The 26,823-nt window shown below is 42.6% G+C and overlaps 1 protein-coding gene across 2 annotated transcripts in view; it reads right to left on the bottom strand.

Moving 5' to 3' along the window:
* The window catches only part of arid3a (AT-rich interactive domain 3A), an 80,256-nt gene extending 78,167 nt beyond the window's left edge, over window positions 1-2,089 (bottom strand). For both annotated transcript variants that reach the window (XM_059638491.1, XM_059638492.1), the window contains exon 1: window positions 1,115-2,089. In XM_059638491.1, the coding sequence (XP_059494474.1) occupies window positions 1,115-1,798 (684 nt within the window). In that variant the 5' untranslated portion in view covers window positions 1,799-2,089. The remainder of the gene's footprint in view (window positions 1-1,114) is intronic.
* Between the last annotated feature and the right edge of the window lie 24,734 nt (window positions 2,090-26,823).

Below are 26,823 nucleotides of genomic sequence, written 5' to 3'. Positions count from 1 at the left end.
GAAATCATTAGAATTAAGATCTTTTGGCTAAAGACTACACTGTGTTTATGACTTCAGCTACAGATTAGTGGAAACTGTTTTGAAAATTTGGCAAGGATCCACCCTATATTTACATTCTTGTTGCAGTCATTAAAATAATCTCCTAGGCCTTAAATTTATTGTGTAACAAATGCTTAAATGCTGCCAAACATCCAAACCACTAAATGGTTTGGAAGATATCCAAAAACATCTAGCAAACTCATTTTTGAACTTTTGCCAAAAACCAATAGCCTTTGAAATTTCTTACAGTATGCAGAAGCTAACATTATAATTCAGTAAGTTGTTACCTAAGTTGTACAATATACAATTCTGTATTTCCAACTGTCAACATATTTAAAAAGATTTCTTCAGTATTACCAAAGACAAAACTGAATATACATTTCTTAGTCACACTTCATTCAAGGTTTGATTTGGTTTAATTAAGAGGATAGAGCAGCAGAAGGCATCAAGAATCAAAGGGGACCACATCAAATTACCTTCTTCATGACATATACATTAGAACATTTGGCTTAAGTCTTCAGCTTATAAAATTGAAAAGTATATTCCAGTAACAACTGTGTTTACACATCTGCTAATTATTTCCACTTTTTCACTTTACCCACATGACAATTATATACAAACATCAAATTTCACCACAGTATTTATCAGTTTCTTCCTAAATATTTTAATCATAGGTGTATGCAAACCAAAATCATGTGTTATGGTTATGTCATAAATATTTCATCCAAACATGGGGAAGAAAGCAGTTGCCATCCAGCATATTACCAAATGCCATCTGGAATTACATACTAGACGTCGTAGTGTATGCATTTATTATAGAGGCTTAACATGCCCGGGATCAAACGTCAACTGCAAACTCCTCCTCCTCCTCCTCTCCCCAGCGTTCAACATTCAAATATATGCAGAATGGACATATAGTTAGAATCAAAATTCAACCCAAATACATTTCATTAATGCATACTAAAAGTTATTACAATTAGATTTTTACGTGGACTTAGGACATTAATCGCATGATGGAACTGAATAAAATACAATAAGTTTACAAATATTTTAGATTTTACTAGTTTGTAAATACCTGTTTAAACTGTTCCTCGTACGTCCACTCGGCCTGATCCTGGACTGGCTGCATCTGCGGGTGTGGCTGGCAAGGGAGCCCGGTTATAGGGCGCCGCTGCCCGGGCAAACGATGCACCTCGCCACAGTGGTGCGTTCCCCTCTGCTCTTTTACTCCGCTTGCCCCTTCCTCGGCCATCTCGTCCTCGAATTCTTCTTCTTCTTCCTCAGCAGCCATATCTTCCTCGGATCCTAAAGGATCAGGATAACACGGCTCCGCGGTCTCATCCTCGTCTTCCCGCTCCATCTCATCTCCCCCAGATAAGGCCTCGCTGGTTTCGGAAAGCCTCGGGCTATCGCCTCGTTCCATACCCAGTTCCTCTTCATCGCCTTCGTCGAGGACGCGTTGAGCTGAAGCGTCAGCCCCTGCGGCAGCCGCCGCTGCTCTCATGGCGGCCAGTGCTGCTGTTTGCTGAGCAATCACCAGGATCTTGTTATCGTTGGAAAACTCGGCCGTTAGCCTGCGAGGCTCGCGCTGCTCCATTTGAATTTGCTGCTGCTGTTGCTGGGCCTGGAGCTGAAGGCGCGCACGCGAGTACTGGGGCTGTTGCTGGTGATGCTGTTCGTTCTGCTGTTGCCGGGCCTCGAGCTCGAGCCGCGCACGCTGCTGCCTCTGCAGGTTTTCCATCACCGCCTGCAACTTCATGGCTCTCCCAGCCCTACGCTCGCTCTTTCTCTCTCACATCCACTTACATTCTGTGTCTCTGACCGCGGGTAAATATCCTTTGCATTCGTTTTGCCGATTTGCTTGCACGGGTCTGATATTGATAAGGGGTAATAATCTACGGGCGGAGGTGACTGATCTATTAAGCCACTACTCAACACAACAGACTTAACGACTGGAAGGGGGAGGGTTGGGGGTCAGAGAGATTCCGCAACTTTTCATGTAGATTGCCATTCAGGTGTTCATCTGTCCCTGAGGCGGAAAAAGCCGTTAGGAAATAATGTTGTAAGACAACATTTCACATCCGTGGTAGAGATAAACGTTAACTGATTTTTTTTTAATGGGTGGCAAGGAATTCAAAAGAATTTTCTTGAAGGTAGAACATAATTACAGTTTGCTTCTTGACATGATCGTCTTCACCACATTCAATGTTATGTAGTAAACAAACCAACATAAAATAAAGTTCAGGTGAAAATATAAAGTTAAAAATGTCAACGAAATGCATTGAATGGCAACATAAAAGATTGATTAACTTTAGTGGAGATTCTTTATCTTATGATCAGGGAAAGGAAAACAAAGGATAATTAATCCATATATTTAATCCATCTCCCCTTCATGGATTTCAAAGGTGTACATATCTAGCATTTCCCAATTTTACCCCCATCTTGAACTCCTTTTTCTTTGGTCGTTTTTCTTTACTGAATGTGATCATTCTTGTCAGAACAATGATCTGTTCCAATTGCTTACTACAATCACTTAGGTCATTCTCTGAAATATAGCCAGATATTGGGAGTACATTTGGTCTTCAACAATGGCATTGACGTGGGTATTAGCAAATCTGCAGCTTATTTTTCAGAATGCCTTATCTGTTTCCATTAACTTTATTGAAGAAAAATGATTTTGGTGTAAAATGGACTCAATTTTTAATTGTTTTGTTTTCACACTCCAAAGAAAGTCTAGTTTCTACCATAAATAAAAAACACAAGGTCATTGCAATCTAAAACATGAAATCTGTCATCTTTTCAGAGATGTTACTTGGCCTGCTGAGTTTTGTTTATATTTCAGGTTTTAATATCTGTAGTAGTTTACTTTTGTACCAATTTCTATCAGTCAAATGTTGCTAAAGATATTTTGAGTGTGATAGAATTACAAACAAACATGACTTTGCCTTCAGCTTGAACACCTTCCCAGGGGAAAGGATCATTGGTGACTCTCAGAAACAATGGAACCTTGTCCAGAGAAAATAAAACCAATTTTGTGTCTCCAAATTTGAGTCAGCTGTGTTTCAGTAAATAGGACTATCACTACTGAAGCCAAAGATTGTGGGCACACGACTCATGTGCCATGCATTAAAATCTAGACCGACGCTTCAGCTGGAGGTGTTGCCTTTCAAATAACATGTTAAAGTGAGGCCTGGCTTGCTCTGTCAAACAATGTAAAAGATCCCATGGCACAATTTCAAAGAGGCCAGCAAAATTATTCCTGACGTTCTTGCCAATATCAACACCGCAATCATATCACTAAATAAAACAAATTATCTGTCTATTATCATATTGCTGATTGTGGATCTTGCTCAACATAAATTGACTGCTGCATTTCCTAAATTAGAACTGTAGCTACGATTAAAGCCACTTAATTTTTTGTAAATGCTGTGTGATGTCCTATATTAAAAGACATTATATAAATTTTATTCCAGTTCCCTCCCCCCATCCCCCTCTCTGATGAAGGGTCTAGGCCCGAAACGTCAGCTTTTGTGCTCCTGAGATGCTGCTTGGCCTGCTGTGTTCATCCAGCCTCACATTTTATTATCTTATATAAATGCCAGCCGTTTTCTAAACTGAACTCATGTTCCGTGCAACTAAGTAAAGCCAAATGCTTTCTTTCCCAGTAAATGATTGTGCTACTGCATCTAAAAGCAACAATCAATCTAAGCTGTCAAAAGTCTTCTGTTTCTTCTAGGAGTTAATTGATCATATTCGGCCCATAAAATATGAATGAATCTAATGGTCTATAAATAAGCTAGTCATTATAATAGTTTGTAGAAAATCAACCACTTGAAAATACTAAACATTGAACTCATGAACTACGAACTAACATGACAAACTGTTATCACAATCCCAATTTTTCTCAACATAATTATATTTAACACGTGTTGATAATATACTAAAAGAGTATGATTGTAGAACATAGAACAGTACAGCACAGAACAGGCCCTTCAGCCCACAATGTTGTGCCGACCATTGATCCTCATGTATGCACCCTCAAATTTCTGTGACCATATACATGTCCAGCAGTCTCTTAAATGACCCCAATGACCTTGCTTCCACAACTGCTGCTGGCAACGCATTCCATGCTCTCACAACTCTCTGCGTAAAGAACCTGCCTCTGACATCCCCTCTATACTTTCCTCCAACCAGCTTAAAACTATGACCCCTCGTGCTAGCCATTTCTGCCCTGGGAAATAGTCTCTGGCTATCAACTCTCTCTATGCCTCTCATTATCTTGTATACCTCAATTAGGTCCCCTCTCCTCCTCCTTTTCTCCAATGAAAAGAGACCGAGCTCAGTCAACCTCTCTTCATAAGATAAGCCCTTCAGTCCAGGCAGCATCCTGGTAAACCTCCTCTGAACCCTCTCCAAAGCATCCACATCTTTCCTATAATAGGGCGCCCAGAACTGGACGCAGTATTCCAAGTGCGGTCTAACCAAAGTTTTATAGAGCTGCAACAAGATCTCACGACTCTTAAACTCAATCCCCCTGTTAATGAAAGCCAAAACACCATATGCTTTCTTAACAACCCTGTCCACTTGGGTGGCCATTTTAAGGGATCTATGTATCTGCACACCAAGATCCCTCTGTTCCTCCACGCTGCCAAGAATCCTATCCTTAATCCTGTACTCAGCTTTCAAATTCGACCTTCCAAAATGCACCACCTCGCATTTATCCAGGTTGAACTCCATCTGCCACCTCTCAGCCCATCTCTGCATCCTGTCAATGTCCCGCTGCAGCCTACAACAGCCCTCTACACTGTCAACGACACCTCCGACCCTTGTGTCGTCTGCAAACTTGCTGACCCATCCTTCAATTCCCTCGTCCAAGTCATTAATAAAAATTAAAAAACAGTAGAGGCCCAAGGACAGAGCCCTGTGGAACCCCACTCACCACTGACTTCCAGGCAGAATATTTTCCTTCTACTACCACTCGCTGTCTTCTGTTGGCCAGCCAATTCTGTATCCAAGCAGCTAAGTTCCCCTGTATCCCATTCCTCCTGACCTTTTGAATGAGCCTACCATGGGGAACCTTATCAAATGCCTTACTGAAGTCCATATACACCACATCCACAGCTCGACCCTCATCAACCTTTCTAGTCACATCCTCAAAAAACTCGATAAGGTTTGTAAGGCATGACCTACCCCTCACAAAGCCGTGTTGACTGTATTTGATCAAGCCATGCTCTTCCAGATGGTCATAAATCTTATCCCTCAGAATCCTTTCTAACACCTTGCAGACGACAGACGTGAGACTTACCGGTCTATAATTGCCGGGGATTTCCCTATTTCCTTTCTTGAAGAGAGGAATTACATTTGCCTCTCTCCAGTCCTCAGGTACGACTCCAGTGGAGAGCGAGGATGCAAAGATCTTCGCAAGTGGCGAAGCAATTGCATTTCTCGCTTCCCAAAGCAGCCGAGGACAAATCTGATCCGGGCCTGGCGACTTGTCAATCTTAATGTTTGACAAAATTTTCAGCACATCAGCTTCGTCTATCTCTATCCATTCCTTCATGCACACCTGCTCTTCAAAGGTCTTATTTAAAATAAAAGCAACACATTCTTGAGTTCTTTTTCTACAGTTAACGCAGCAAGTACAAATTAATACCACTCACTTAATGCATAAGCTAAGATTTTTGAAATGGTCAGCTGAACAAAGTACAATGCAGAAAAATATTCCACTACAGCAAATAGAATAATCTTGCCATCAGATGTAAGGAGAGTATAAATGGCATACATTGCTTTTATTATTGTAAATTTTTCATAGAACCTTTCCTCAAAAGTTTTTTCATTGTCACTGGAGAGGGCAGTTGGGCCTTCAATTTAACATTTCATCCAAAAGGCGCTTCCAACAGTCCAGCACTCCATCAGCAGTTCAGTGTGTCAACCTAGATTATAGGGCTCAAATTTCTGGAGCAGACCATTGACTGGTATTTGACTGGCAATTCACAAGTCATTAATTTTCCATAGAACTTATACTGCTGACTTGTAGTTCTATTTACACCTTTTCAGCTGGGAATCTTTGCACAATCAAATATTGTGCGAACATGCAGCCAGGTTTCATGTGAAAATTTGCATTTTGGTGAAGTTTAATAAAGATCAGAGGGCAATCAGCACCAATAGAGAAAAGCTACATCATTCGTCAGTAACTTCAGAAACAGCAGGCAAAGAATACTGATGGAGGAAAGATCTCTGAAATGCTGACTCATATTCCCCATGTTAAAATTGTGGCAGATATTATGGCACAATAAAACCGATAATTTCATTGGCATCTCAAAACTGTGGAAGAATTAACTAAAAGAATTATCACTGAGTCTACTTGATGTCTCTAGTACCTCAACTTCCACCACAGGTAAGGCAAACAATCCAGCAGCTGGACCAGGAATCACACTCCATGCTGTTGATCCTAATTGATCCTCATTGGCTATCTACCAAACTGAGCCAAAATAACAGCATGTCAGAGTTGCCTAGGGTATCATGTATTTTAGATGCATGTTGTAATCCTGGAGCTATGGATAGTGATTGTTGAATCTCATTTCTTCCTGTTGCTGGGCTGACCAGAAATTCCTCCCACTCTTGCCATCTGCAAAGTGATTCTCAACTTGTTTTAGCCAGATTATGAACTCACTTTTCTTGGGGTTCAGGTCCTGTGAGGCAAAAGGAGTTTGATGAAATACTCTTATTTGCTTGCCTGTATGACTACAGCCTCAACAACATGCGAGGAGCAGCACACAATCCAGTTCAAAGCAGTCGGCTTGATCAGCACCCCATCCACCATTTTGGACATTCACAAATATTTGAATCAAATATTTTGTAATCTTTAAGTTAAGTTTTATGAATAAAGTATATGCTTGGGCCAAAACATTCGCCAGAAACATGAATGGATGATCCACATAAATGATGTGACTACAAGACTGGAAATTTTTCAGTAGGTAACTCACCTCTTGACTTCCCAAAGCCTGTCCAACATTGAAGATCATAGAATCCCTTCAGTGTGGAAACAGGCCTTTCGGCCCAACAAGACCACACTGACCTTCAGAGCATCCCACCCATACTCATCCCCCTATAACCCACCTAATCTACAAATCCCTGAACACTATGGACAGTTTAGCATGGCCAAACCACCTAGCCTGCACACCTTTGGACTGTGGGAGGAAACTGGACCAGGCAGAGGAAACACGCACAGACACGGAGAGAACGTGCAAACTCCGCACAGACAGTCGCCCAAGGGTGGAATCGAACCCAGGTCCCCAGCACTTCTGCATTTATCAGTTGTTTTCCTGAAAATGAGCTTCTTTTCTCTCAGTAGCTAAGTTCTCATTTCAAGATCTTTTCCGCTAATACAATCATTATTTGGACTATTTACTGATTGTGCAAATTTTATAACTTGAATTAATGAGGTCATTATATGGATCAAGGACTCTTTTTCACCTTATGTCCTACTATTGGATATATATCATTTGTCTTTTACAGTCACTTAGACATCAGCATGTGCCTTCAAGGCTTTCAACATTTCTGCAGTTTGCTTTTTTGGTTGTTCAGAGAGATTAAGGGAGAAATGCACTTTGAAACAGTCTCTTCTCAATAGTGATAAGACTATAGCAATGAGTAGCGGCTCTGGCTTGTTAAGCTGACCTGTTACTATTTCATAATTTTGTTGCTGTGTGGAAAAACTGCTTGTTCTGCTTCATATTGCTTTTCATTTTGACTGGAACTAAGAAAGGAAAAGCTGTAGCCATTTTCTCTTGCCTAGTGATTCAGTGTAATGCCTAGTTTCTTTGTTCCTTTTCAGTTTATTTCAGTTAGTTCTATCAATGTTAATAGCCCTGAAATTTCCTGTGTCACTTTGCCAGTAGTTATATTGTTTTTACAGCTCTTACACACAATCTCAGATTCACAGATGTTTTGTGTTTGGACAGCAGTAGTCTGCTTAGAATGGAGCCTTTATGAAGTGCCTCTAAGATAGTTGTTTGCAGTATGCGTACCTTATGGTAGAGGTTACATGACTACAGCAATCCAGGAAGGACATTGTATATGATCACAACTCAATTGAAACAGGCTTATTTTTGGTTTTTCAGAGGGTATATAATGGGATGATAGCCAGTTAGCCCAGAGATAAGTTGCCACATAGGCCAACTGAAGTATTGAAGGCACTGTAGAACATAGAACGTTACAGCACAGTACAGGCCCTTCGGCCCTCGATGTTGTGCCGACCTATCATACCAATCTGAAGCCCATCTAACCTACACTATTCCATGTACGTCCATATGCTTGTCCAATGATGACTTAAATGTACTTAAAGTGGGCGAATCTACTCCCGTTGCAGGCAAAGCATTCCATTCCCTTACTACTCTCTGAGTAAAGAAACTACCTCTGACATCTGTCCTATATCTTTCACCCCTCAATTTAAAGCTATGCCCCCTCGTGCTCGCCGTCACCATCCTAGGAAAAAGGCTCTCTCTATCCACCCTATCTAACCCTCTGATTATTTTATATGCCTCAATTAAGTCACCTTTCAACCTTCTTCTCTCTTAACGAAAACAGCCTCAAGTCCCTCAGCCTTTCCTCGTAAGACCTTCCCTCCATACCAGGCAACATCCTAGTAAATCTCCTCTGCACCCTTTCCAAAACTTCCACATCTTTCTTATAATGCTGTGACCAGAACTGTACGCAATACTCCAAGTGCAGCCGCACCAGAGTTTTGTACAGCTGCAGCATAACCTCTTGGTTCCGGAACTCGATCCCTCTATTAATAAAAGCTAAAACACTGTATGCCTTCTTAACAGCCCTGTCAATCTGGGTGGCAACTTTCAAGGATCTGTGTACATGGACACCGAGATCTCTCTGCTCATCTACACTACCAAGAATCGTACCATTAGCCGAGTACTTTGCCTTCCGGTTACTCCTACCAAAGTGCATCACCTCACACTTGTCCACATTAAACTCCCATTTGCCACCTCTCAGCCCAGCTCTGCAGCTTATCTATGTCTCTCTGTAACCTACAGCATCCTTCGTCACTATCCACAACTCCACCGACCTTAGTGTCGTCTGCAAATTTACTAACCCATCCTTCTCTGCCCTCATCCAAGTCATTTATAAAAATGACAAACAGCAGTGGACCCAACACCGACCCTTGCGGTACACCACTAGTAACTGCTCTCCAAGATGAACATTTCCCATCAACTACTACCCTCTGTCTTCTTTCAGAAAACCAATTTCTGATCCAAACTGCTATATCTCCCACAAACCCATTCCTCCGCATTTTGTACAATAGCCTACTGTGGGGAACCTTATCGAATGCCTTGCTGAAATCCATATACACCACATCAACTGGTTTACTCTCATCTACCTGTTTGGTCACCTTCTCAAAGAGCTCAATAAGGTTTGTGAGGCACGACCTACCCTTCACAAAATGTCATCTAGAGTTTTACAGACAACTGCTGACTCTATCCTGACTGGCTTCCTGGTGGCAGATCAAGTGAGGATTCCCTTTACGAGATAACAAAGTGTGTTACTGGATGAACACAGCAGGCCAAGCAGCATCTCAGGAGCACAAAAGCTGACGTTTCAGGCCTAGACCCTCCATCAGAGCCAATCAGCTTTTGTGCTCCTTTGTTATCTTGGATTCTCCAGCATCTGCAGTTCCCATTATCTCTTCTCTTTACAAGGTTGCTTTTTATGAGCCTACATACATACAACATATGAATTCAGAGCAGGAATACGTCACTCAGCCCCTCAAACCTGTTCCACCATTCAATAAGACAATGACTAATTGTAACTACAAACCTGCATTCCCACCTATGTGCGATATCTTTTCACCCCAGCAAGAATCCATCTACCTCTGCCTTAAAAATATTAATATTCCAGGACTCTGCTTTCACCACCTTTTCAGAAGAAAGTTCCAAAGACTCAAGTCCCTCTGCATGGCTTATTCCTGCTCCCAGTTTGCATGATCAAACATTCCTTCTTACTTCTCCCTCTTGAAAGACTTCGTGTATGATGGTGCTATGGTCAGTTAGCTCATCCATCCTGCAGCTCTTACTCTCATCCAGACAAGCTGAAAAAAGCTCAAATGAAAAAAGAAGATCCTGGAGGAATGCAGAAACTTTGGCAGCATCTGAGGGGCAAGAAACACAATTAACATGTGGAGTCCATTATGACTCTTTATTAGAACTAAAAGAAGCTTGGACCCGTTTGCAAAGGCTGAGCATCCTGTGCTCTGAGTTCCTTCACCTGCCTCACTCATAGTCACACTCTTCTGTCCCTGAACACTGACCAAATCAGATGTGCAACCCTAAGAGGTGTAACTGCGTCTTGGTACAAATAATCCAGGTAATTTTACCCCCTTCTTGATGTATTTCAGCAACTATAGTTCAGCCTTTGGCTCATACACTCTGACCAAAAGCTTGTTGTGGATGTGTTTGCTTTTGACTAAACTGGCATCTTTGAACTCCGTCATGCTTCAAATGTGACCAATTGTTTGTCATGTCATACTGTCCATGGCCACCCCCTTAGTCTGTAGGAAGTGGGAGAAAAATGTTGAGAGGAAGCAAAAACATATGTATGTATGGCCTGCTTGTGGCAAATCTGATTAAATCTTCATGTGATCCTGGCCAATAAAAATGAAATAATATTCTAGTTTTTGTGGTTGGTTGGCTCGCAGAGCTGGATCATTGTTCCACAGACGTTTCATTACCCTGCTGGATAACATCATCAGAGCAGCCTCCGATGAAGCGCTGTTGTGTTTTCCCACCTGGGTTTTAAACTCTGGAGCCCTTGAGCTGGAATAACTACTTCCGGTTTTCGTTCATAGTGGAGTGTATATGGGGTTGAGTTCTATGTGTTTGTTGATGGCTTTCTTCGTAGAGTACCAGGCTTCTAGGAATTCCCGTGCCTGTCTCTGCTTTGCTTGTCCCAGGATTTTGGTGTTGTCCCTGTTGAATCCTGGTAATCCAGCTCAACGGACCCCAGAGTTTAAAAACCTGGCAGGAAAACACAATAGCACTTCATTGGAGTCTGCACTGATGATGTTACCCAGCAGGGCAATGAAACTTCTGCGGAACAACAAACCAGCTCGGTGAGCCAACCAATCACAACACCCACAAGCCGAACTGTGAATCTACTCCAAAACCTTAAAATTCTAGTTTGTATGTTCCTCATACCTAACTGACCTACCACTGGAATTTCATGAACCACGTATAAAATTTCATCACAATACCTAGAAGTTTCACCTAATAGATCATTGCACATTCCTCATTGACTGATATTTGATTTGGTCTCCATTTCCTCATTAACACAATGTTTTTCAAATGATAACACTCTTGTATTGTTTCTGATTCAATTCCTTGACAAGAGTGTTTCTTCTAGCCTTTTCGAATTCAAATCTGTCTCTTGCATTTCTATTAAAGAATTTGGGCTAAACGCATTAGCCACCTTTTCTTTGCCTTCATTGTTTTTAGTTAAATTTTCAAAAATCATATCAGATAAGTGAATTTCCAAATAATTTCCTTTGTTCATAGATTCCTTATCTTCCTGTCTAATTCTATGGGCCTGAGATCCAGTAACAACACAGTCAGGAAGCAATCCTGGATGTTCTTTATGTAACACTTAAGATTCTTTTACCTCCACTGGTTGTTTTCCCACCTCTGCTGACCCCAATATTCCTGAACTTGATGGGTCATTTCCGAAAATAGAGTCAATTCCTTCTACAGGAATTTGTTTCACTATTCCAACTACAATTTCTCTATTTACTGAATCACTCTTTGATCTAAGATAATAAAATGTGAGGCTGGATGAACACAGCAGGCCACGCATGTGTTCCTGAGATGCTGCTTGGCCTGCTGTGTTCATCCAGCCTCACATTTTATTCACAACTTCTCTTTTGACTCCTCCCACTTCCTACAGACTAAGGGGGTGGCCATGGACACCCGCATGGGCCCCAGCTATGCCTGCCTCTTTGTAGGTTACGTGGAACAGTCCCTCTTCTGCACCTACACAGGCCCCAAACCCCACCTCTTCCTCCGGTACATTGATGACTGTATCGGCGCTGCCTCTTGCTCCCCAGAGGAGCTCGAACAGTTCATCCACTTCACCAACACCTTCCACCCCAACCTTCAGTTCACCTGGGCCATCTCCAGCACATCCCTCACCTTCCTGGACCTCTCAGTCTCCATCTCAGGCAACCAGCTTGTAACTGATGTCCATTTCAAGCTAACCGACTCCCACAGCTACCTAGAATACACCTCCTCCAACCCACCCTCCTGCAAAAATTCCATCCCCTATTCCCAATTCCTCCGCCTCCGCCACATCTGCTCCCACGATAAGACATTCCACTCCCGCACATCCCAGATGTCCAAGTTCTTTAAGGACCGCAACTTTCCCCCCACGGTGATCGAGAACGCCCTTGACCGCGTCTCCCGCATTTCCCGCGACACATCCCTCACACCCCGCCCCCGCCACAACCGCCCCAAGAGGATCCCCCTCGTTCTCACACACCACCCTACCAACCTCCGGATACAACGCATTATCCTCCGACACTTCCGCCATTTACAATCCGACCCCACCACCCAAGACATTTTTCCATCCCCTCCCCTGTCTGCTTTCCGGAGAGACCACTCTCTCCGTGACTCCCTTGTTCGCTCCACACTGCCCTCCAACCCCACCACACCCGGCACCTTCCCCTGCAACCGCAGGAAATGCTACACTTGTCCCCACACCTCCTCCCTCACCCCCATCCCAGGCCCCAAGATGACATTCCACATTAAGCAGAGGTTCACCTGCACATCTGCCAATGTGGTATGCTGCATCCACTGTACCCGGTGTGGCTTCCTCTACATTGGGGAAACCAAGCGGAGGCTTGGGGACCGCTTTGCAGAACACCTCCGCTCAGTTCGCAACAAACAACTGCACCTCCCAGTCGCAAACCATTTCCACTCCCCCTCCCATTCTCTTGATGGCATGTCCATCATGGGCCTCCTGCACTGCCACAATGATGCCACCCGAAGGTTGCAGGAACAGCAACTCATATTCCGCCTGGGAACCCTGCAGCCATATGGTATCAATGTGGACTTCACCAGTTTCAAAATCTCCCCTTCCCCTACTGCATCCCTAAACCAACCCAGTTCATCCCCTCCCCCCACTGCACCACACAACCAGCCCAGCTCTTCCCCCCCACCCACTGCATCCCAAAACCAGTCCAACCTGTCTCTGCCTCCCTAACCGGTTCTTCCTCTCACCCATCCCTTCCTCCCACCCCAAGCCGCACCCCCAGCTACCTACTAACCTCATCCCACCTCCTTGACCTGTCCGTCTTCCCTGGACTGACCTATCCCCTCCCTTCTCCCCACCTACACTCTCTCCACCTATCTTCTTTACTCTCCATCTTCGGTCCGCCTCCCCCTCTCTCCCTATTTATTCCAGTTCCCTTCCCCCATCCCCCTCTCTGATGAAGGGTCTAGGCCCGAAACGTCAGCTTTTGTGCTCCTGAGATGCTGCTTGGCCTGCTGTGTTCATCCAGCCTCACATTTTATTATCTTGGAATCTCCAGCATCTGCAGTTCCCATTATCTCTCACATTTTATTATCTTGGATTCTCCAGCATCTGCAGTTCCCATTATTTCTGACACTCTTTAATCTAACTCTGTATAAGAAGACTGATTTACACCTCCATGTGCACCTCCAATTAACATTTCTTCATCAACCGCTCTAGAAGACAAATAGTATCATCAGCCAGCATTACCTACTGGCATGCTCACATGCTCCTCAATATCTTTATTGTTACCCCCTTGATTTGAAACATAAGGAAAAGCCTCCACCTTTGAAATAAAATAACCAGAACCTCCAATGATCTGATTTTCCTTCTCAATCTTCAAAAAAGAATTTTCATGACTATCCTGAGTCGTCTCTCCTTTCTTAGGTATATTCTAAGGAAATGTAATCTTTTGTGTCACTGCCACAGTTATAGTGCCCACTTCATTTCCTCATGCCTCCTTTTCTGAATTATCCTTAGACATTCCGACAACTTCAATCAGTCTCCCATTTTTTTCAGCAATTGGCTTTGGTTTGTTCAATCCTATTACAATGAAAGCTTATTAATTCCTTGACACCAATTTATTATCCAACTGTTCTCCATCATTACTTTGAAGTCTCTGTGTCTGTTCTCTAAAATTAGTACTTCCTCAATCTGCAAATATTTGATTTTTCTTTTATCTAAGCTGTTTTATGAGCAACTCATCTCTAATTTCCTTGATTTCTTTGGAGTTCAAATGCTCAAAATTCCATTTCTCTCTTTATTTATTTCCTATTTTTCCATTTCAAATTTTCTCTTTTTTGCTCTCTTCTAACTTAAGTCTTTTCAATTTTTCTCTCTCTAAGTCCTTTTTTTTCATTTCTAACTATAATTTGCTGATTCTTGCTGTAAAATCTCAATTTCATTCCTTCCTTCCATTTCTAAATACGATGTACGAGTGACCCTCAGCTTATGAACATGCGAATTATAAATGAGATCCCACAAGATATAGGATCTGGGATGTAAATGTTCATTATACATTCAAACAAGGAAAAGAGAAGCAATGTAATTGTAGTGAACCATATGATGCAGTTTTGTGAACTGTACAGCACCACTTGTATACATCTCTAACTCCTTCACAAGCACATCCCCCAACCATGTTCGGCTGAGAGCAGCCTTGCAACACCATGATCGTGGTGTCAGCCTTTTCCAGCCACTCCAGCCTCCAGATCCATTTTCAGTGTCTCTCCTGAGAATGGGAAGGTCTGAAGTGTTAGCTCAAGCTGCAGTTTGGACTCAGTTGTCAGATGAACAGAGTTTTCTTCATCACACACAACACTAGGGAATGGAGGACAACTTCGCTGTTCAAAAAAAAAATTCCCATCCTTCATTTTTGCAGAGATTCTACCGAAGCATATACCCAGTTGGGTGTCTATAGGGTAATTATCATGCCACCAAAACACAAATCTGATAGTGGATCAAAAAAACGCAAAATCAATGCTGTGGTAATGTGTGAGGTTATGCACTTGGTATGGAAGAAAAGAGGCATAGACTATTTTCTAAATGGGGAAATGCTTCAGAAATCTGAAAACAAAGGAAGTATGGAGTCTTAGTGCAGTGTAGACTTAAGGTTAACGTGCAGTTAGGAAGGTAAAGACAATGTTAGCATTCATTTTGAGAGGGCTAGAATAAAAGAGAGCAGGGATCTATTGCTGAACTTGTTTAAGGCCCAGGTCAGACCACATTTGGAATATGTTCTGATGAATGGTCACTGAATCCAAAACTTTAACTCTGATGCTGCCAGACCTGCTGAGTTTTTCAAGCAATTTCTGTTCTTGGTTATAAGATTATGACAGGCTTAGATAAGGTAGACAAGGGAAAATCTCTTCCTAGTAGCTGATGGTACAAGGATGAAAAGAGACCAATTTAAGATTTTGAGCAAGAAATGTGGAGGATCCTAAGGAAGAATTCTTTTATGCAGCAAGCAGACAAGACGTTGATGAGGCTACTTTTAGAATACTGTATACAATTCTGGTCGCCCTTGAATAGGAAAGATATTGTTAAACTTGAGAGAGTGCAGAAAAGATTAACAGGGATGTTGTTGGGACTGGAGGGCTTGAGTTATTAGGGGAGGCTGAATAGGTTAAGGCTTTTTTCCCTGAAGCATTGGCAGCTAAGAGAGTCATTATGGAGGGTTATGGATGGGGTGAACAGCTAAGGTCTTTTCCCTAGGGAATAGGTTTAAAGTGAGAGGGGAAGGATTAAAAAGGACCTGAGGGATAACTTTTTCACGCAGAGGGTGCTGCCATAGGAAGTGATGGAGGTGGGTACAATTACAACATTTAAAAGCCTTCTGGATGGACATGTGAATAGGAAGGATTTGGAGGGATATAGGTCAAATGCTGTCAAATGGGATTCGGTCAGTCAGGGATGTACAGTCAGTACAGACGAGTTGGACCAAAGGGTTTGTTTCTATGCTGTGTGGCTTGATGGCTCTAAAAGTGATAAGGACCTGGAACTCACTGTCCATGAGGGTGCTTAAAGCAGAAACAAGAACTGATTTCAAAAATTGGATGGGGTCTCGAAGAAAATAAACTTGCACTGTTATGAGGATCAAGTAATAGGGTCAGAGAATCATGGACTTATACAGCACAGAAACAGACTTGTCCATGCAGACCAAGTTTCCCAAATTTTAAACTAGTCCCACATGCCCACATTTCTCTGAATCTATCCTATTCATATACCTATCCAAATGTCTTTTAAATAATGTAACAGTACCCGCAACTACTACTTCCTCTGGCAATTCATTCCACACATAAACCATCCTTTATGCGAAAAAGTCAGTCTTCAGACCCCTTTTAAACTTTTCTTCTCTCACCTTAAAAGTATGCCTCCTAGCTTTGAACTCCCCCACTGTAGAGAAACCACCTTTTTTATTCGCCTCATGATTTTAAAAACCTCTATGAAGGCAGCCCTCAACTTCTCATGCTCCAGGAAAATAAGTACTAGCTTATCCGATCTCTCTTTATAACTCAAATCCTCCACTTCTGGCAACAACCTGATGAGCCCGAAATGTCAGCTTTTGTGCTCCTGAGATGCTGCTTGGCCTGCTGTGTTCATCCAGCTCCATACTTTGTTATCTTGGATTCTCCAGCAATTGCAGTTCCCATTATTCCTGATGAAATTGGGTTGAGTCAGTTTGCTATGGAAAGCCATTGTGGACTCAATGAGCCAAATGGCTTCCTTCTGAGCCATAAATGGCTCTATGACTCTCTGTCTTCATTTATGTACATAACAGATTATTGAGAAATTTCTTGTGAGTTTAATTTGCTAAAGTAAGTGATCGAATGTGGAAATGGGATTCATTGATATGTTCAATAACTTATTACAACAAAATATCATCTGATAATTGAAATCACAAGTACACAGTGAGCAGCACGTTATGTGGCAGATATGTAAAGCAATATATGAGATAATAGGTTTTCTATAAAAGCAATAAACCTAATACCATAACTAGTTGATACAAACAATAATCTTAGGAATTTACATTTACGAAGAACATGCTTGCTACTGGTGGACGCTATAAAAGCTCTAAGAGGAATTCTGACATATTTTCGAGTATCTGAATCAAAAAACATCACTGATATTTCACAAATGTTTTCATTTGATGTGCAAAATGTGTAATGGTTAATGAGAATTAAATTCTGATAAATATTTGGGAATTGTGATTAGTTGCTAATAATGCCATAATAAAATGTAGATATAATTGTTACATAGTTGACAAGTCATATATGTTAATCACAATATTGCAGAATTGCCATCAAAATATACATTTCTTTGTCTTTGTAGAAACTAATTAATTAATGCAGCCTTTAGTCATTTCCAGATTACCAGTTATGATTTCATCACAGTTCATAACATTATTCAAAGGAAAAATCTTTAGATAGGGTTTTTTTTTATTATTGAATGACTATTGTCTGCTGCAATTTAGTTATAGCTTTTTTAATTCTAGATTTTTATTGAGTTCAAACTTTCCCATTTGCCATGGTGAGATTCAAACCAAAGGCCGCAGAACCTTGGCCCAAAGTTCTGGCTGAAACAGCCCGATAACATTGAATTATATCACTATCCTCGTGTAGATATTTTCAAATCACTCTGTTCAGAGATGTTGTTACACATCAGAGTAGGTGGTACTTGAATATATAACAACTACATTTTCTATCAAATAAAACCAATTGCAGTATTCTAAACAGTAAAATTCTAATCCTTTGATACAAAACTGACATTAGCCACAGAAAAAAGCATCTCAGCATCTGCCTCAGCTTATTTTGAATGACATGGAACTCTGTATATCTATGGTAAATACAAATTAATCTCCTAACTGAATGTTAAATCTAATTATTGGAAGTTTCAACATATTTCAACAATGCGATGTAGTTAATAACTGTCAATCAACCTCTCTGGCATTGCAAATTAACTATTCTTCAGATCGGTTCTCATTTTTGGTTCTGAATTATAGGCTCTGATCTTACTCTAAGACTTGAGCACAAAAATCAAAACCCTGATAATCCAATAAAATATTGAGAGTCTGCTGTTCTAGTGCAGGTGCTGACTGTTAGATATCACATTAAATTGAGGGTCCATTTTGAGAAGAGCAGAGAGGTTACTGCCAGTGTCAGGTTGATACTTATCCCAAACAGAATCACAAAAAATTAATCATCTGGACATTATCACTTTTTTTGGTGGGAGCTTGCTGTACGCAAATTAGCTGTCAGGTTTTCTACATTGCAACAGTGACTACAATTCAAAACTACTTAATTAGTTGTAATGCATGTCCAAACATTCTGTGTCTTGCACAGCAGTATGTAAGTGCAAGTTGGAGGGATCACCCTCAGGCAACTGTCTGTGTGGAATTTGCACATTCTCCACGTGTCTGCATGGGTTTCCTTTGGGTGCTCCAGTTTCCTCCCACAGTCCAAAGATGTGCAGGCTAGGTGGATTGGCCATGCCAAATTGCCCATAGCATTCAGGGGTGTGTAGATTAAGTGGATTATAGGGATATGGCTCTGGATAGGATGCTCCAAGGTTTGATGTGGGCTTGTTGGGCCGAAGGGCCTGTTTCCACGCTGTAGGGATTCTGTGATTCTTTGAAGAACAACGTCAGCCAGGCGGATTTCATAGAATATGAGTTCCCTGATAGGGGCTGTTAAACCCCATAAATAAAAGGTGACTTGGTGATAAGATACCAGCCAACATGGAATTATTTCACTGGTGACAAGAGTGGGATTAATAATGCAATTATGCAAAAGTGCCTAGTGCAAAAATGTATCTGAAGCCCAACTACACTTCAAAAAAGCACTGCAACTAGCTTTGTCTTTAGAAAATGTGGATAGTTGAAGTGTATGAGTAAAACATTATGCTGATGGAAGTGGACATCCTTACCAGGCCAACTGAACTCAAGGAACGCTGTTCAAGTGAAGGAAATTGCATAGTCCACAGCAAAACCACAAACCAAAGCTAAGCGTTGGCCAAATAGTTAATTTTCTCTTGAGCATCAGGCCAAAGGCAACTGTAGTTGCTGCCAGTATGCAGACTTGGGACAGCAAAAGAGTCCCACTAGGCCTGAATTTGGTAAGAAAACTATAAGCCTGTATGAAAGAGTGCACACTGGAAAGTCTACCTACATTTGGTTTGGAACAATTAAATTGCTTAGCAATATCCAAATCGGAACCAATCAAACTAAGCATCTAGTTAAATCATCGCTCAGTTCTAACGGAGATTGAAACCAGCCCAGCTGCGTCAGTGATTGCAGAATCAGTCTTTACCATAATTCAGAGATAACAAGGTGTAGAGATGGATGAACACAGCAGGCCAAGCAGCATCAAAGGAGCAGGACGTTTCAGGCCTAGACCCTTCTTCAGAAATGGGAGGGGGGAAGGGGGTTCTGAAATAAATAGGGAGAGAGGGTGAGGTGGATAGAAAATGGATAGAGGAGAAGATAGGTGGGGAGGAGACAGACAGGTCAAAGAGGCGGGGATGGAGCCAGTAAAGGTGAGCATAGGTGGGGAGTTAGGGTGGAGATATGTCTGTCCAGGGAGGATGGACAAGTCAAGGGGGTGGGATGAGGTTAGTAGGTAGGAGATGGGAGTGAGGCTTGAGTTGGGAGGAGGGATAGGTGGGAGGAAGGACAGGTTAGGGAGGCGGGGACGAGCTGGGCTGATTATGGGATACGGTAGGGGGAGGGGAGATTTTGAAGCTTGTGAAGTCCACATTGATACCATTGGGCTGCAGGGTTCCCAATCAGAATATGAGTTGCTGTTCCTGCAACCTTCGGGTGGCATCATTATGGCACTGCAGGAGGCCCAGGATGATCATGTCGCCTGAGGAATGGGAGGGGGAGTTGGTTTGAGACTGGGAGGTGCAGTTGTTTAGTGCGAACCAAGCATAGGTGTTCTGCAAAGCGGTCCCCAAGCCTCTGCTTGGTTTTCCCGATGTAGAGGAGCCACAAGGGGAACAGCAGATACATTTGCAGATGTGCAGGTGAACATTTGTTTGATGTGGAAAGTTTTCTTGGGGCCTGGGATGGAGGTGAGGGGGGAGGTGTAGGGACAGGTGTAGCACTTCCTGTGGTTGCAGGGTAAAGTGCCGGGTGTGGTGGGGCTGGAGGGGAGTGTGGAACAGACAAGGGAATCATGGAGAGAGTGGTCCCTCCGGAAACCAGATAAGGCTGGGGAGGGAAGCATGTCTTTAAGTGGTGGGGTCGGATTGCAGATGGCAGAAGTGTCGGAGGATGATGCGTTGGATCCGGAAGTTGGTGGGGTGATAGGTGAGGACAAGGGGGATTCTGTTTTGGTTGTTATTGCAGGGAGGGGTATGAGGGATGAGTTGCGGGAAATGCGGGAGACACAGTCAAGGGTGGTCTCGACCACTGAGGGAGGGAAGTTGCAGTGCTTGAAAAACGAGGACATCTGAGATGTACAGGAGTGGAATGCCTCATCCTGGGAGCAGATGCGGCGGAGGCGAAGGAATTGAGAATAGGGGATGGCATTTTTGCAGAAAGGTGGGTGGGAGGACATGTATTCTAGGTTGCTGTGGGAATCGGTGGGCTTGAAATGGGTATCAGTTTCCAGATGGTTGCCAGAGATGGAAACAGAGAGGTGCAGGAGGGAGAGAGAGGTATCACAGATGGTCCAGGTGAACTTAAGGTTGGGGTGGAAGGTGTTGGTGAAGTGGATGAACTGTTCAAGCTGCTTATGGGAGCACAAGGCGGCGCTGACACAGTCATCAAAGTAACAGAGGAAGAAGTGGGTTTAGGGCCAGTGTAACTACGGAAGAGGGATTGTTCCACGTAATGTACAAAGAGGCAGGCATAGCTAGTGCCCATGCGGGTGCCCATGGCCACCCCCTTTGTCTGTAGTAAGTGGGCATAATTGAAGGAGAAGTTGTTAAGGGTGAGGATGAGTTCAGCTAAGCGAATGAGGGTGTCAGTGGAAGGGAACTCGTCCGGCCTGTGGGACATGAAGAAGCGGAGGGCCTTTAGGCCATCTGCATGGGGAATGCAGGTGTTTAGGAACTGGACGTCCATAGTAAAAATGAGGTGTCGGGGACTGGGGCATTGGAAGTCTTGGAGGAGGTGGAGGGCATGGGTGGTGTCATGGACATAGGTAGGGAGCTCCTGGACTAAGGGGGAGAAAATGGAGCCGAGATAGGTGTAAATTGGTTTGGTGGGGCAGGAACAGGCGGAGACAATGCTTCGACCAAGGCAGTGAGGTTTGTGGATTTTGGGAAGAAAATAGAAGCAGGCCTTGCGTGTCTGGAGAACGATGAGGTTGGAGTCTGAGGAGGGGAGGTCACCTGAGGTGATCAAGTTGTGGATGGTTTGGAGATGATGGTTTGGTGGGCAGGGGTGGGGTCACGATCAAGGGTGCGGTAGGAGGAGGTGTTGGAGAGTTGGTGCCTGGCCTTGGGGATGTCGATGTCAGTGCACCATACTACAGCTGCACCTCCCTTGTCTGCGGGTTTTATGGTGAGATTGAGATTGGAGCTGATGGAGCGGAGGGCTGCACGTTCAACCCTTTAGCCATTAAGTTTGCATTCGACCTCAGCCAAGCTGAGAACCACTCCAGAGGGACCCCTACAGAATAAGGGTACGACTTCAGTTCCAATCTCTTACAAGAAGCAACTGGTTCACACACCACTGTTTGTAGTAAAAGGCTTGGGCCCAAGTTGATGGGGCAATATTGATTGAAAAATAGTAAACTTGACTGTCTCAACATTTTTCAGTTAGAAAATGGCTACCTGAGTGAAGACTTAATTAAATACCTGGAGTTTTTTCCGGAAGGTCGGGGGACTATCAAAGGAAGAGCAGCCACTTTACACCATGAAGCAATTCCAAGATTCTGCAAAGCCATTTGCCTTACATGCAGAAGTACAGGCAGAAATCAAGAGGCTGGAAAGTGAAGGAACCATCAAACCAGTGCAGTTCCCGGAATGGGCAGCACTGGTTGTACTGATCAGGAAGCCCAACAGGTCAGTTGGCCTTGTTGGGGATTTCAAACAAATGGTGAACCGCTTTTCACAGCTGGATAAATACCAAGTCCCTCACATTGACCACTTATACACAAAACTGGCAGGGGGTTTGTTCTTGACAAAGCTGGACATGAGCCATGCTAACCTGCAATTGCAGTTAGATGACGATTCCCAGAAGTATGCTACAATTAATACACATAAGCGTTTTTACCAACATACAAGACTGCCTTTTGAGGTATCATCAGCCAATGACATTTTCCAGTGGACAATGGAGAACATTTTACAAGATCAACAGGTCAACATTTTTCTGGATGACAAGCTAACAAACAGGAAGTATAATAAAGAGCATTTAGAGAACTTGAACATAATGTCTAAATGTTTCTCCAAGACAGGTGTGTGCCTTAGGAGGGGAAATAATGTGATCCAGGGCTACAGAGTCAGCAAGACTGGGTTATACCTGTGGAAGCTAAAGTGAGGACTATCAAAGGTGACCTGGTTCCCATGTCTGCTCCTGTGCTTAGGTCTTTCCTTTGCGCATGGCAGATGTGACAGCATTGACACCATTACTTCCTGAAGAAGAGGAAATTCAGCCAAGAAAATCCAAGCTAAAGAGGCAGGCTACAGTCAGGTACACAGCATCAGTATCTGAGGCAGAGTTAGAGGAACTGGACTTGATACGAGAACACCCAGGCAGAAGCTACAGGAAGAACAATGGGCCGACATCCCAGGCCTTAGGAAGAGAGGGATATAGTGATTGGAACATAGTCAGCCAGGTGAATTTTATAGAATATGAGTTCCCTGATTGATGTTGTTAACCTGGTACAATCAGAGCCCTGGCTGACAGATATAAACAGGAGTGTCAGAGGTTCTGTTCATCCTAGGAGCCATTTCTGAGCTAGTTGGGTCAGTGTCATGTATTGTGTATGTGTAAATAAAGAGAGTCTTGGTGATGGGATACAGGCCTTTGTGGAGTTATTTCTCAAGTCTACTTCTTCACATGGAAAGAATCCCATTTCTTCAGATGTTCAATGTTGTTGTGGTTACAATGACTTTTATTTAACTTTTAACTGTTTCTTCAGGTTACTTTTCTCTCTCTCTGAATCCAATTCTTCCATCCTTCTCTTTATTTCTCTTTACATTGATTTGCTTAGTGAATTCATCCTTCTAAGCACTTGCGATGTTCATTTCTCAATCATAGGGAGTGAGATTGGAAGTTATGAGCCCTCTAGTCAGTCACTAGATGTCCTTTAACACTCTGCAATATAATTCACTCATATTTTGACAAACTGCCACAGAAGTGTAAGTGAAATCGATTGCAGATGGCATTGGATGAGCTGTGACAGGAATATCTGACAAATTGTATACCAGCAATATTATCTGTTTAGCTGGCCTCCACAAATTTTCAATATGATCACTAGAATGACTTTCACATTTTACCATGTGGAACTATAGTTTCTGATGTGCAAAGTAGAACATGCTGATAATAAAAATGAATATTTACAATGAATTTCTTACAGGTTAACTGAATTAAAACAAACAAATTAAATAGAATGGGATACAACATCATCATTCATGCTATTTCTCTGCAACAGTGTCAGTTTTATTAGTTAATGAATTTATATGTAGTAGTGGAGTCAGTTGATCGTTACTAGGCCTCATTATTTGCCTTGGCAAACAGATTATTAGCGGAATCACAAAGTGACTCAACAAAATATGCCATTTTATACAGATGCATGCAGAAAGTCAATGTGATCAGGTGACCCATGACCTCCAGGATTGTTATATTGACACTTTTTCATGAGTATGGATTAAAAACTCGAAATGTGAAAATCAAGTTTAAATCTAGTCAGATCCTGCAATTTACAAACTGCAGAATGAACAGTATTCATGCAGCCAGGCCTTGGGCAATCAATTTCCTGTTGAAACCAGACAGGCCTGGAAATGCCTCGCCAGGTCCTAATAGCCACATTGTTTCATAACAAACAATTGTTCACACCTCAGGTGAATCTGCTTTGTTAGAAGAATGCTGTGCAGACTTGGTGGCACCTTGCTCAGTAGAAGGCCAGAGACGTTGTGTGACAAGGACAGCACTTGGCAGATGAACCTGACATGTTCTGCAATCTTCAAGTATGGAAAGTAGCCACCTCATGGCATCTTCCTACCCCTGCCTAATGCTAGTATTGGACACAGGCCACAAAATCTTCAAGAAGAGCATAAAGAAGGGGATAAATGGGTCAACCTGAAGCCCCAGCTGTCTCTGTTTCTTAGACTTTCTCTAAAGGTGTCTCCACAAGCACTTTTTTAGTGGCAGCTGAGGTGCATAGCATCTCCAGTTCCTGGTACCTCGTGGTGAGCATCGTCAGACTGACCAGACCCAGAAGACCACTTCGGTGAGACAACCTGAAGAGCAGAACCAGCTCTAGGCAAGAGGGGAAGCCCAAATTGATGACTGCAGATCCTGAAACATCAGCCAACTCTCAAAAGACTGAGGAACAACCTGTCCCAGCTTTAGTGAATGGGTGATAGCAGTCCTTTCAGGTGAGCAGTTCAAATAGTGGTGGGGACCTGTGGATGAGATGTAGCAAATCCTTAGAAGCACGTGGCAGAATAGATAGTGTAGTTTTGATATGGTTTATTCACAGATTTAAGACTATTTACTGAAGAGTCCTTTGAAGAGAATAATAGAGTTTGATAGTTTAATTAAAGTACAGTAGTAGAATCTATAAATATTGTTTTTCCTTCATAAAGTGCCCAATAAACTTGTGTTAGACCTTTCTCTGACTCTTGTCCCCTTTATCTAGCTCATTGCATAACACTTGTGAGTTAAAAAGGGTTACTGCAAATAGGTCAAGGTTAGTCTGGGTACACTAACCTACCTTTCACTTTCCAACAAGAATGAAGTAATGCGTTTCCGCCATGAAAATGTGTTCAGTTACTAAAATTACAACTTAAAAATTAACCTCACAAATACATCCCTATGATTAGGCATTATGGACCAGACCAGACCTCCCCAGAATATTTTAAGAAAGTAGCCTAGATCCTAATTTTTTCTTATTTTAAAGGCAAACATAAAGTGCTGTTATTCCAAACTCAATTCGACTCGTCAAACTACTCGATGTTAAACAAAACACAGTTTATTCAAACACCATAGTTAAAATACAACAAAAGAAAGAAGAATTCAGAACAACTTAACTCCATTGGAAAACTTAAAGGAATAGTAGATGCAGCAACTCACACTAATTACCTGTTCCGCTGTAGTAACATACATATATATCCCCTTGGTTAAAAGGCAAATTCAGAAAACAGATTTTCTCACATGCTTCTAACTGTAACTGACAGGAGAAAAAATAACTTCTACTTCTTCACTACTCCAGCAGTTTCTGCTGAATCTAACAGCTAAACCAAAACCTAGAAATCCTGAGATAATGTGGACTGCAGATTCTGGAGAATCCAAGTTAACAAAGTGTGAAGCTGGATGAACACAGCAGGCCAAGCAGCATCTCAGGAGCACAAAAGCTGACGTTTCAGGCCTAGACCCTTCATCAGAGAAGGGAATGGGGAGAGGGTTCTGAAATAAATAGGGAGGGAGGGGGAGGCGGACCGAAGATGGATAGACGAGAAGATAGGTGGAGAGGAGAGTATAGGTGGGGAGGTGGGGAGGTGATAGGTCAGTCCAGGGAGGACGGACAGGTCTAGGAGACGGGATGAGATTGGTGGGTGGGAAATGGAGGTACGGCCTGAGGTGGGAGGAGGGGATAGGTGAGAGGAAGAACAGTTTAGGGAGGCGGGGATGAGCTGGGCTGGTTTTGTGATGCAGTGGGGGAGGGGGAGATTTTGAAGCTTGTGAAGTCCACATTGATACCATTGAGCTGCAGGGTTCCCAAGCAGAAAATGAGTTGCTGTTCCTGCATCCTTCAGGTGGCATCACTGTGGCACTGCAGGAGGCCCATGATGCGCATGTCGTCTGAGGAATAGGAGGGGCCTCCCAGTTGTGAACGATTTTAACTGCCCCTCCCATTGATTGTTTTTATAGCTGATAAAAAAAATGTACAAAATCCTCTGGATATCATAATATCATTCTGTAATATGATAAAATAGCCTAAGAGATATTACTGAGATTATGTAAGTTTTCTCCACTGATGTGCAAAGTGCACTTATGTAGTTAGATAAACTGTCACTGCCCAGAAATGTAAATAAAAACTCTTGTTTCATTGGTTAACTGCTAATAGGAATATGTAATATAAATTGCCATTATAATTATGTTATATAAACCTATCAAGTTTTCCTTAATATTTCTTAATATTATTAATTCTATTAAACCTTTCCACTATGGTAAGGTAAATCTTTTTCATATTCAATGTTTTTTCGAGTGAGATTCATGGTGCCTGCTCTCCCGTGGCTTGGAGCATCTTTTCTGACTCTATCTTCCACTCTTCGTCTCAGTAATTATGCAGCTAGAATCTTTAGCACCCTTCACATGGAACTGAGCATCAAGAGAAGTAAAAGTGCTCCTCACTACTTAGAGAGCATTCAGGCTGCTGTTTCCATATCTAAAGCCTAACTGCCCAACATTCCACACGCTGCAAGCCAGATACTGGATCTGACATTGTGACCCTGCACCATTATTCCTAAATCAGAAAATGACCCAGAAAGACAAGTTGAGACGATGGCTGTCCTTTTTCTTGCAGAACAACAAAAAAGGCC

This window comes from Stegostoma tigrinum, chromosome 30, assembly GCF_030684315.1.
Source record: "Stegostoma tigrinum isolate sSteTig4 chromosome 30, sSteTig4.hap1, whole genome shotgun sequence".
Taxonomy (NCBI): domain Eukaryota; kingdom Metazoa; phylum Chordata; class Chondrichthyes; order Orectolobiformes; family Stegostomatidae; genus Stegostoma; species Stegostoma tigrinum.
Note: the sequence above shows the minus strand (reverse complement) of the source record. Positions and strands in the feature narration are given on the sequence as shown.